Raw genomic sequence first — 12,041 nt, 5'->3', positions numbered from 1 at the left:
TATGTTGTGAGAGGACTTGTAAAAAGAAACATTAGCCATATGTAAAGAATCATTAATCTCCTAATCAGAGATCCCCATAGCTTCTGGATGATTTTTATCTTCCTTTAGAGGGAATTAACTTTTGCGTCGAGCAGATAGCATATAATGGCAGGGGAAGCTCACCTTAGTCCTAGCAGGGATTAAGCCAACTTGAAGCTGCGTTTCAGTCTTTGTGAGGGCTGGTTTATTTCCAGTTCACCTCTACTCTGACGGTGCAGCCCTTTAGGGATCTCAAAGGAAAGCTACATGTGTGTACCAGGGCTTCTCCTTGGGGACCCTGGACTCCTACTTTTCTTTACTCTCATTCCACCCCACCTCCCGACACCATAAAATTGCTAAAAGTACTGTTCAGTTTCTCAGCTTCTCAGCTGCTGCTTTCAGCCCAGTTTCTTAGCCTCCAAGTCACTGCTTGCTAATTAGCAAATGCTTCAAGCAGAAAAGTAGTGCCAAATATAATCTCTCAGCTTTTAGATCTTGGCCCTCCAAGTTCTGGCTGCTTTGATAGCTCTCCGATGACTTGAAACGGATTTTAAAAATATTTTCCCCCAGTTTTTCTAATTGTTTTTGGTGAGAGAACTGGTCTGTAGCTAGCTAATCTGCCTTTATTTAAAGTGGAAATCTGACCTTGGAGTAACTCATTTAACTTCTTTGAGCCTCAGTTTTCTCATCTATAAAATAACGATTCCAACAATACTTATCATACCAGTAATATTGAGAGGATCAAATAAGATCATCTAAAAGAAAAAATTTCCTAACCTGTATAGTATAGACAGATACTCTGTATACTTGAAATACTTTATATTTTCCTCTTATGGGGAGACAAATCACCTGAAAGTGATACCAATTTAAATCTAGCTCCATTCAAGAACTGCAACTCAACCAAGCTGCTAATGGGAAGAGCTAGTCAGTGGTACGTACATAGGTGAAATCGTAGCTGCATTTCAACACATCTCAACACTTGCAAGGAATTGTATTATGGGATATAACATAATAATATAACTGTAAGTTAAATTACAGTTAATATAAATTGATGAATGTATATTCAAGGGATGAAATTGGGAAAAAACTGTATCCTTCCAGACCCTCTCTCTATGAAAACTGACTCTGGGTAGTTCCTTCTTGCCCCTTTGGATGAAATCTCAGGTCCCTGTCTTGAATTTTCTGCTCACTCTAAGTCCTTAGCTTCTAATCTCCCTCTCCACCCCCCACCCCATTTCAGTATTTTCAAATTCCAGTGCTCTGTAAAAGTTCAAAACATTAGAGTTTAAGGTTAAAGTTTTTCTTCTTCTCTAGAACTGAGAAAGGAAGAGGTGTGCTTTGTGTCTTTATTTTCTTGCTCCTTTTTTCTTACAAGGATGCCTCTGGCTTCGCCAGGGTTTGGGAATGGTGGTGGGGAGGAGAGGTAAGGAGTAGGAAATTCTTTCTGGTCTGATACTGTTGTGAGTTGGCATATGTGCTTTCTGTACTTGGTAAGTAATTAATGCTGACTCATTCTCTGTGGGTGTTTTGAAACACCTTCCCGCTTCTTATTTCTTGGGATCTCTTGATGTGGGTAAACATACCTCTCTGACTGGGCTGTTGAATTCATCTCGCTCAGCCTCTAGGAATCTAGTAGTCAACTCTCCTGTGGGTGTCCCTTCAGCTCTCCAGAAATTCCCTTGGACTGGGTCTAAAACTGTCCCCTGGCCAATTTGCTCATGCTTGGGAAACACTCACATGGGACATACTCAGACATTCTTTGTCTTAAAAAAGACATAAAAGACCTCTGGGCATGAAAGACCTCTCCAAAGCATCAATCTCTTTGCTGAACTCTCAGAGCAGTTATCTGGCCACAGGCCATTGGACGTTTCTCAGCACGAACTGGACAGCAACCTGCCCGGCCCCAATCTGGAGGGATACATGCCAAGCTCTCTTAGTGGCCCTGCTGACGCATGCCTTTCCTTAGACACGAGATGGGCAAGACTCACAGCACATTGATAACTACCGCCACACATCCTATCAGAATTCTCTCTCAGCCTCTCCAACCTCTTTCATAGCCTGGGAGCCATACACTGATTTCTAGACACCTCATTCACAGGTTCTGCTTTGGTGGTTTTGTACCTCACTTTATTATGTGGGAGGTATTGGCACTTAATACCTTAGGGTCTTAGCCAAAATGGAGATGGGAAGGGTCCCATTTTTACACTATCACACATGCTTAAAAGGAATGGTCAGGCAAGAGGGATGAGATATGGGAACATATGTATATGTATAACTGATTCACTTTGTTATAAAGCAGAAACTAACACACCATTGTAAAGCAATTATACTCCAATAAAGATGTTAAAAAAAATGGTCAGAATAAAAAAGGCCACTCATAAAACAGTCAGCAAACAGTATAGTTTTTGCACATCAAGTTCTCTTGAGAATGAAGAGCTGCTTTGCCTTTCTAAAGTTTGCATGTTTATTAGCATGGTCCTCCCTGTTCTCAAGATGCCACAGGCTGGAGAGGTAAAGGTGAGGTGCTGCCCTTAAGTGGTCTTAAGGCAGAAACACCAAGGAGTGGGTGGAGTGGAAGAATGGGAAGGACTGTAAGAGCTCAGGGAGACACTTCTCAGGGCCTCCAGGCATAAACGGTGATGAGTACTGGAGGCTTGTGTCAGTAGAAGGGTCAAGAACTACTGAATATGGATTATCTTCTTTAATGTGACCCCATTTGTACCCACAGATAATGTGTGGCTTGGAAAATGTGGGTTATGTACAAAAAGTACAAAAAAGAAAATAAAAATGACCTGTAATCCACCACCCAGCGTGTGCGTGTGTGTGTAAAATTGGTATAATATTTACTTTAATGACATATCATGAATATTTCCCTTATTTATTATCTTCCAGAACATGTTTTTAATGGCAGCCTAGTATTCAATTGCATGGCTATATAATTTAATCAATCTGATTTTGGATTTTAAGGTAGTTTCTAAGTTCTTTACTATTATATGTAACCCCATAATGAATAACTTGCAGTCTAAGGGTTTGTGCATAGTTCCATTTTTTTTTCTTGTGATAGAGGAATAGAAGTGGAATTACTAGCTAAATATCTAAGTATCTATTTTCATATTCCTAATATGCTTTGCCACATTTTCCTTCAGAAAAATTGTGCTTATTTAGCTCCTACCGGTAGTGTATGAGGGTGTCTGATAAAAGCCATTTTATATGAAAATTTTTGGTGGGTGAAAATTATCCAGTTATTATATCCAAGTTATTACCTTGATGATCGGAATCCGGGCCAGGGCCATGCTGGGAGCGCTGAGGGTTAGAAGGCCGCCCCGGGAAGGAGTCAGTGAGAACCAGCCTCCTTAGTTGTGTCGGGGTGTGTGTTCTCGCTCCGTGCCAGGCGCTGAGGGCGACGGCAACGATGCAAGACACTACACTCGCCCACCAGGAAGCTCCCTCCGATTTCGCAAACTGCACACCAAAGCGGGCCCAAAGACAGTTCGCCCTAAGACACTGGGTCAGGACCCTTTCCACCCCCTCCCAGGCTCAAGTTCTTCCCCATCAAAGGGTGATGCAATCCCCGTCCTGTCAGCCATTCTGGGCTGTCGTGGGACTGTAACCTGAGGGAGCTTTGTGAACTTTTGAGCGTAGTGCACTCGTATAGAATTTTCACTCGAAACAAGGAGTTTGAGGGGAGGAGGGAAAGAGAGGCAGAGCGTCCCAGCGAGACCGGAGGCCGCGGGCGGAGACGCTCAGAGCGCGCCGGGACTGGGTGACTGGGAGGCGGCTCCGTGAGATACTTTTTCTCTCCCGCGGGCGCCAGGTTAGCTGCAGCAAGAGGGAGCGGTCCGCGGCCCCGCCCACTGCGCGGCCCCCCTTCCAACCACAGACCCTTCCCAGTGCCGGCCCCACACCCAAGTCACCAATCCCTCCCCAGGCCGGCCCGTCCCTTGGCAAGCCTCTCCCCAGGCGGGCCCCGCCCCCGCTCCGCCCCCGCGCCTGCCCCACACCTCAGTCACCAATCCCTCCCCCGTGCCCGCCCCTCCCCCTGAGAGCCCGCCCCCGCGCCAGCCACCCCCCCACCCCGCCACCGGAAGTGCCGTCGGAGCGTTCCAGCATGGAGCGCGAGCCGAGCGCCACGGCAGCCGCCCCTGCTGCGGCCGCGCTCTTCTCCTGGGTACGTGACTCCGCCTCCGGGCCGTGGCCGCTGGGACTGAGGGGCGCACAGACGCTGGGAGCCCCCGGCCTCGGCGTGGGCGGTCCTGGGGCCAGGCAGCCGAGGTCCGAGAGGCGCTCCTGGTTGGAGGATCCTGGGCTGGGGGCTGAGGAGGAGAGGGCGGGAGGGAAGGGTTTTCATGGGGTGACTTAAGGGCTTCTGGCTTGTGGGGTCCAGACCGGAGGGGCGGCGGCGCAGTGGGAAGAACCTGCCTCCAGGACAGAGCGTCTGGGTCCGCGACAGACTTCAGGCCCGGATAGCGCCGGGAGAGGCGGAGCGGAGGGCTCTGTGGAGAGAGGATCTCCCCGTCCCAGAGCCCCGTGGGGCCACCTGTGCCCTTCACCCTCCCATTGCCAGGAGGATGAAGGCCTTTCCCCAGCCCCACCCCAGCCTGGCCGGAGCAGCCTTTGGTGTGGGGCCGGCGGTGTTGGGCTGTGCACAAGGCGGAGACCCTGCATAGTTACTGATACTCGGCTGTGACTGGGTCTTGCCTGCACGGAGGGTGTGGGAGTCTGCGCTGGTGTTGGTTTGACGGGAGCACTGAGAGACAGGGTCATCTTTATGTGTCGTGGCTGGAAGAGAGGAGAGTCTGTGCACAGGAGTGTGTGGCAGGCAGCCGACCAGATGCACGGGAACAAACATAGTGTCTTGTAGTTCTTCATAGCACATGCTTGTAATGAGACGTATAACTTGTTAATGTCGGTCTCCTTGGCCAGAATGTAGGCGTCATGAGGGTGGGTGCCGTGCATGTCTTGCACGGTGCCTGGCTTGTGCCTGGCGCATTGTAAGGTGCTCAGTACATATTTGTTGACTAATGGATGAATGAGTACCTGTTGTGTGCCGAGCTATGTGCTGGTCTTTTGGGAACAACAAAAGAGTGAAAGACTTCCAGCTCTCGTGTTGGGGGCGGTGGGGGGAAGAGAATAAGACCTTTACTGCTGTTACAACCAGTATGTATAGACTAATTTACAAAATGGCAATTATCAGTACCAGGCAGCATTTACTGAGTGCAAGACTGCTGCAGACCGGCAGAAGGGAGAGCGTGGTGTGGCCCGAGGTGGTCTAGCTGTGTCTTTGGGGTGGCACTGGAGCTGGGGGTGGAATTAGGGATTGAATGTGTGCCTGGGTGGGTGCTTATCCCACCCAGGCCAGGGACTGGGGTCTGTGTAGACAGAGGAAACATCTGACAGAAAAAGCCTTCCATATATGGCCTTGTCAGTACTGAAGCAAAAATACTGTTGAACCTAACTTCGTTGCTGTGCTTGGAGGCTTGCTGGTATTTTCTTCCTGCGGCATTATCTGTGTGGAGGGGTGTATTAGTTTGTAGGGCTGCCATAACAAAATACCACAGACTGGGAGGCTCCAACAATGGAAATTTATTTTCTCGCAGTTCTGGAGGGTAGAAGTCCAAGATCAAGGTGTCAGCAGGTTTAGTTTCATCTGGGGCCTCTTTGGCTTATAGATGGCCTCCTTCTTGCTGTGTCCTCATGTGGCTTTTTCTGTGGGTGGGAGCATTCATGTGTTTCTTCTTATAAGGATACCAGTCATATTGGATTAGGGTCCCATCCTTATGACCTCATGGAAGCTTAACTACCTTTTTAAAGGCCGTATCTCTGAAAACAGTCACAGTCTGAGGTACTGGACATTAGGGTTTCAACAAATGAATTTCAGCGGAACACAATTCAGTTCATAACAAGGGGATTTACCTTTTTGGATGGGTGTGTGTGTGTGTGTGTGTGTGTGTGTGTGTGTGTGTGTGATGTCTGGAGTGTTTGTAAGGAAGGCAAATACAGCTGTAATAGATTGTATTAAAATTTCCTTTTGTTTTGCTTTATCTTGGATTTAGGGCCTCTTGCTACATAACAAAAATTTGGTGCCATTGTTTGAATCTCATAATGCTGGCTCAGCAACCTGTAGCCCTGGTAATGGGGCAGCCATGGAGATCTCATGGCTAACAGAGAAATCCTCTGCACATGCTTTCCACTTCACACCGTGCAAGTCTTTCATTTCCTCTTTCCTGAAGGACTCATAGGGTCTTACATTAATTCACTGTAAAATATATGCACACCTTCTTTGGGCCAGCACCATTTCAGATGTGGGGGAAATAGCAGTGAACAGAACAAAGCTCCTGCCATCATGGAGTTACTTAACTCTCTGAGCCTTAGTTTCTTCATCTATGAAATGAATGATAATGCCCCCCACCCTGTGAGAATTAAAGGGGAATGCCCAGCACACAGAGAAGCACTCAGTAGTTGGTTGCTAATATTGCCCTGAGGGCCTCTGGGACCTGTGTCCCTGCATGGCTCCCTCGTCCAGCATGGAGTCCTTGCAGCCCAGATGGCTGTGGAATAGACCACAAGGGGCAGGAGTTTGTATATATGTATGCATTTTTTGGTAGTTATTTTAAATCACTTTTTTTCATTCAGGTGTCTTCAAAAACAAACACATTTAAAAAATTTTACTACTCAAGAACCAACCAGCAGTTGGTGGTTGGAGAAATTATAAGGATTTCCAGAATCTTAATAAGATTTTCCCTGCAGGTCCATAATCCCTTATCTTCAATTTTGAATACAAAAAGCTCTGTAAACCCAGAACTGCCCTGACATGAGGCTGTTTATAGTCTTTGCCCACTAACTATTTGTACTGTTTACTGCAGAAATAATACTGTTTTACTTATGGGGTGCTGCTCCCGGACCTTGCAGCAGTGTATATGATTTATATACTGTATTACTTTTCTAAAGTGTATAAAATTCTGAGTCTGAAGTACATCTGGCTGCAAGGGTTCCAGATTAGGGATTCTGGACCTTTATCATATAATAACGACAACAGACATATTGCCCATCAAGGGGAAATCTGTTTCCTTAGAGGAATCTCACCACGTGAATGTTACAGTAACAAAACATTGTACTTGGAAAGGCCCTTAGAGATCGTTGCCAACCTCTTTCACCTGTTTCAAATGAAATAACAATGGTGTGCCTTGCTTGAGGGCAAATCCTCAGCTAACTTTGATTCCAGAAAGTCATTGCCAGTTTTCCCAGTTAGGGTGTGGGGAGAAGGGACAAGAACTAGTCCTAGCGTATTTCCCACCCACTTCGTTCCTATTTTTCTTGATTATTTCTTTCCGTAGCTTCCCTAGATAATTACCGTTTATCAGAAGGAACTCCTATGCTGTCCCCTAAAGGCAACACATGTAGGCTGGGGCATTGGAAGGGGAAGGTGAAGAGTATCACTGGATGAGTTGTGGATGCTGAGAGCTCCTCTCACATGGAAATCGTGGTGTTCTGGGGATGGGGCCACTGTCCAAGTGTGGGTTGCGTATAACAACTTCTTTAAGAATGAGTCTATGAAATCTCATCTGTTACAAGCTCTGAGAGGAGCGTGAGGGTGAGAAAGATAGGGACAGGTAAATTCAAATTGACAGTTGGGGTTCCCATAGTTTTTCGTCCTTGGCTTATTTTATCCCTAGGGTGCAAATAGCTATGGGCAACTTGGCCTTGGCCACAAGGAAGATGTGCTTTTGCCCCAGCAGCTAAGCGACTTCTGTAATCCTGGATGTGTCAAGAGGATCACGGGAGGAGGGGGTCACTCTGCTGTTGTCACAGGTAACTTCCTTCAAGAATATATTTTCTCTTATTTTCTTATTTAGACATTCTCCCCTAGGGTGTTATATTACTATCTTTCAACCTTTTGTATTTTGCAGAGGACAACTTTTTTTGTGAAGGAATCACGTTACCATCAGAGAATGGCAGATTGTCAGAGCTGAAAGGATTTCAGAGATCAAGGCCACCCCTCTTTTCCCCTCGCCCGCTCTCCAAATGAGCCTCAGAGAGGAAAATTGCTTAAGGTTACAAGACAAGTAGTGGCCGAGTTGCAACATATATTACATTTTGTACCATAGATTGATATTTAACTTTCATATATGAGTTAGAAGTCTTGGCAGTTAAGTTGAATATTCCTTGAGAGCAAGAATTTTATATTTTCCATAATCTTCCCTCAGAGTACCTAGGATAGTACTTAATAAGTACTACAAGCGCTATAATATTGCAAAGGAGGGCATATTGCATCCTGGTTAAGAACATGAACTCTGGAATCAAACCGTGTGGGTTTAAATCCTGGTTCTCTTAATTGTTAACTGTGTGGACTTGGGCAGATTACTTAATTTCTCTGTGCCACTGTTGCCTCTGTTACATGGTGATAATAATGATGAGAAACAATGAGTTAACAGGGCTGTATTATGACTTTCATGAGTCCTTGACACTTTTGCCTTTGTGGATACCTCCTTCCATAAAGAAATATTTAAAATTATGTTTACAGCTGCACTGACATAAAGATTAATATAATCCAGGCTAGATTTACATATTTTTTAATTAAAAAATTAGATTAAAACATTTTTGTGGGCTTCTACAAGTATGGTGGGCCCCAGGCACTGTGCCTAAAGGATAAGTCAGCCCCACGCCTGAGGCCTTCAGAAGAGTACTTGGCACATTCTGCATCCTGAATAAACGTTGGCTTTTATTGTTACGGCAGATGCCCAATTTGGTAATTGATTGGCCACTGCTGTAGGACTTGGAGTTTCCATTTAGATGTTAGATTGGAGCCCCTTGGACTTGTGCCATTTGGTCCAGAACACATTAACATGCATGGCTTATTAACTTGGGTGGGAAAAAAGTTAGTTGGGTCCATGACTCCAAATAATTAATGAAATCCTTTTGCTCATCTTAGCAGTTGTAATTTCCCCTGTTCACACTACCACTAAAACCTTTATATTTTGCAGATGAAGGAAGCCTTTTTGTCTGTGGCCTGAACAAAGATGGGCAACTGGGGCTTGGTCACACCGAGGATGTCCTGTACTTTACCCCCTGCAAATCCCTCCTTGGATGTCCCATCCAACAGGTGGCCTGTGGCTGGGATTTTACCATTATACTTACAGGTGAGTGTACTCCTAGGTAAATCTTTATCACCACAAAGGCTTTGGGTGAGAAGAGCATGATATTGGGCCCTGATTAAATGAAATCCTCATTGTATTTAAAAACACACACAAGTGTTCTCTCTGGTTGTCAAGGAAAGTTGCAGGGTGCATTTTGCAAGGAGGGTTTTAACAGTAAAGGAGATAGGGCTGGAAAATCTGGACTGTAATTATTAGAATCTAAACAATAGCTCTCATTTATGAAGTACTTAGTGTGGGCCTGTGTCAGAGTTGTAGGGAGTCAGTAGGTAACACTCTGTTTCTTGCTCACATTTGGGATCAATTGTGAGACAATCACAGAGCAGTCAGACAGGTAGAGATCAAATTATCAGCTTTTTACTGATACAGGCTAAATTGGAGGGCAAGGTTAATTGTCAAGCCAAGAGGTTCTGCTAATACTCCTCTGATCCAAACCCACTCCCCAAACTCTAGGCCTCCCCCATAGGGGAAGCCCTTACTATGTGTCAGCCCAGAGTGCCTGAGAGGAAGGTGCCAAAGCCATACTGTCCTGTTCCTTCTCCCAAATTCACCAACTGGCTAGGTTACCCATCCTCCCCTAGAAAGCAGTGAGAATGGGGAAGGGCAGGGAGAAAGGCCTATGGAAATTCCATCTCATGGAAATATGAAAAGTGGGAGATAAGTATCCTCCATCCCAACACTAGGCACATGGCTAAGCATTCTCCACAGCTCACTTGTCATTAATTAGGTGGTGTAGTGGATAGCCTGTGTAAAACGCTTAGCCCAGCGCCCACTGTTTTTGTTCCTAGGGGGATAGAGCAGGGCGTATGGACTGAATGTGCTGGAGCCCAGGGCCCCACTCACTCCTCTCATTCCTTTTGCTCTTCTCATCCTTCAGCATTTACCCATTTGTCACAGATGTCTTACTTCTTAGATTTGCAATTCAGGTATTTCTATTTTGCAGAAAATGGTCAAGTTCTATCATGTGGATCCAATTCCTTTGGCCAATTAGGAATTCCTCATGGGCCTCGAAGATGTGTGGTCCCCCAGGCCATTGAGGTAAGGACAGCCCCTAATATTGAGCTTGCCTGTGTACTGTGAAAGTGTCTCCAGGTATCACAGTTATCCCTCCCTGGACTAAAAGACTGGCTGGGTTCCTGAAAACCCATGGGGTAGTTAGAATTTAAGTTGAAAAACTCAGGTTCTCCTGGGAAAAATTAGGTTGGAGGGATGGATATTGTGAGTGAAAAGCCTCTGTTAGCTCTCATACATGTTATAATTTTTTGTGAAATAAAGCAATAAAAGTAATATATCTTATAATGACATTAATGACATTTTACAGTTCTAAAAGTCGTCATAGTGGAAACTGTGTTAGAAACAGGTCCAGTGGGAATTGACTCGCCTAAAGACACTAAGTGAGGCAGATGGCATAGGCCCGCACTGTCCAGTGGGAATGTCATGTGAGCCACATATGTAACTTAAAAGTGTCTAGCAGTGCCATTTAAAAAAGTAAAAAGAAAAAAAGGTGAAATTAATTTTTAAAATAACAGCTTTATTGAGATATAAGTCGTATACCATAAAATTTACCCTTTAAAAATGTATGTTTCAGTGGTTTTTAGTATACTCACAGAGATGTGCAGCTACCACCATCATCTAATTTTAGACCATTTTCATTATCACAAAAGAAACTGCGTACCCAATAGCAGTTAACTCCCATTTTCCCCTCCCACCAGCCCCTGATGTCTGCTAATCTGTATCTGTGGATTTGCCTATTCTGGGCATTTCACATAAATGGAATCATACAATATGTAGCCTTTTGTGGATGGCTTCTTTTACTTCACATGATGTTTTTAAGTTTCACCCAAGTCATGGTATGACATGGTAAAATTAATTTTAACAACTTTTAAACTACTATAATGTAGCCAAACTATTATTATTTCATTTTATATGTCACCAGTATAAAACTTTATTAATGAGATATTTTATATTCTTTCATTTATATGTAGACTTTTTCTGGTATACATGTTTTACTTAGAGTATATCTCAATTCAGTCTAGTCACATTTCAAGTGTTCAACAGCCATGTGTAGTTAGAGGCTACCATATTGGCCAGCACAAATGTAAGATAGGACTCCTGGTTTTAGTTCAGAGCTCTTTTCACTGCATCATACTTAAAATGTACACATTTTTGTGAAGATTATATTGTAAGCGAACTTTTAGAGGAATTATGCTGGAATCTAAAATGAGTTTCACCGCCTAAGCTGCTCCACTCATATCTAATTTCCTTAAACAGTGACTAAGAGTGGGAGATCTGTTTTCACTGGAGAGAGCTTAGGTCTGCTCCTATCACTTTGCTGAATTCTAATTGCTGGTATTGTGGGGTATTATTTGGGGTCATGGTTTGGGCTGTTCTAACAAAAATATTATAGACTGGGTGGCTTAAACAGCAAACATTTAATTTCACAGCTCCAGAGGGTGGGAAGTCCAAAAGGCACTGGCATTTTTGATATTTGGTGAGGGCTCACTTTCTGGTTCATAGACAGCCATCTTTTTTCTGTGTCCTTACACGCCACCAGAAGGGGAAAGGCGCTCTCTGGGGTCTCTTTTATAAGGGCATTAATCCCATTCATAAGGGCTCCGCTCTCATGACCTACTCACCTTCCAAAGGACCCACCTCCAAATACTATTATGTGTTGGGGATTAGATCTCAACATGAATTTCCTAAGAACACAGACACTGAGTCTGTAGCACATGGTATGCGTGGAAGTCTAGACTCTGTAGTCCCTGTTGTAAGAAGTGCTACAGCTTCTAGTTGCAAATAGGTAGCTTTTAAAGAACCTATGTATAAGTTATAATTAATTTAGCTTAAGTCACATGGTTAAAGAAGACAGGG

The 12,041-nt window shown here is 44.6% G+C and overlaps 1 protein-coding gene across 3 annotated transcripts in view; it reads left to right on the top strand.

Moving 5' to 3' along the window:
• Positions 1-4,105: 4,105 nt before the first annotated feature.
• SERGEF (secretion regulating guanine nucleotide exchange factor) overlaps positions 4,106-12,041 on the top strand; it is a 219,028-nt gene continuing 211,092 nt past the window's right edge. For 2 of the 3 annotated variants that reach the window (XM_029207459.1, XM_029207457.1), the window contains exons 1-4: positions 4,106-4,186; positions 7,692-7,827; positions 9,000-9,155; positions 10,114-10,208. In XM_029207459.1, the coding sequence (XP_029063292.1) occupies positions 4,127-4,186; positions 7,692-7,827; positions 9,000-9,155; positions 10,114-10,208 (447 nt within the window). In that variant the 5' untranslated portion in view covers positions 4,106-4,126. The remainder of the gene's footprint in view (positions 4,187-7,691; positions 7,828-8,999; positions 9,156-10,113; positions 10,209-12,041) is intronic. The other variant, XM_029207458.1, reaches the window with a different exon arrangement.

Source organism: Monodon monoceros, unplaced genomic scaffold, assembly GCF_005190385.1.
Source record: "Monodon monoceros isolate NGI ecotype Baffin Bay Population unplaced genomic scaffold, NGI_Narwhal_1 Super_Scaffold_7, whole genome shotgun sequence".
NCBI classification, from domain to species: Eukaryota; Metazoa; Chordata; class Mammalia; order Artiodactyla; family Monodontidae; genus Monodon; species Monodon monoceros.
Note: the sequence above shows the minus strand (reverse complement) of the source record. Positions and strands in the feature narration are given on the sequence as shown.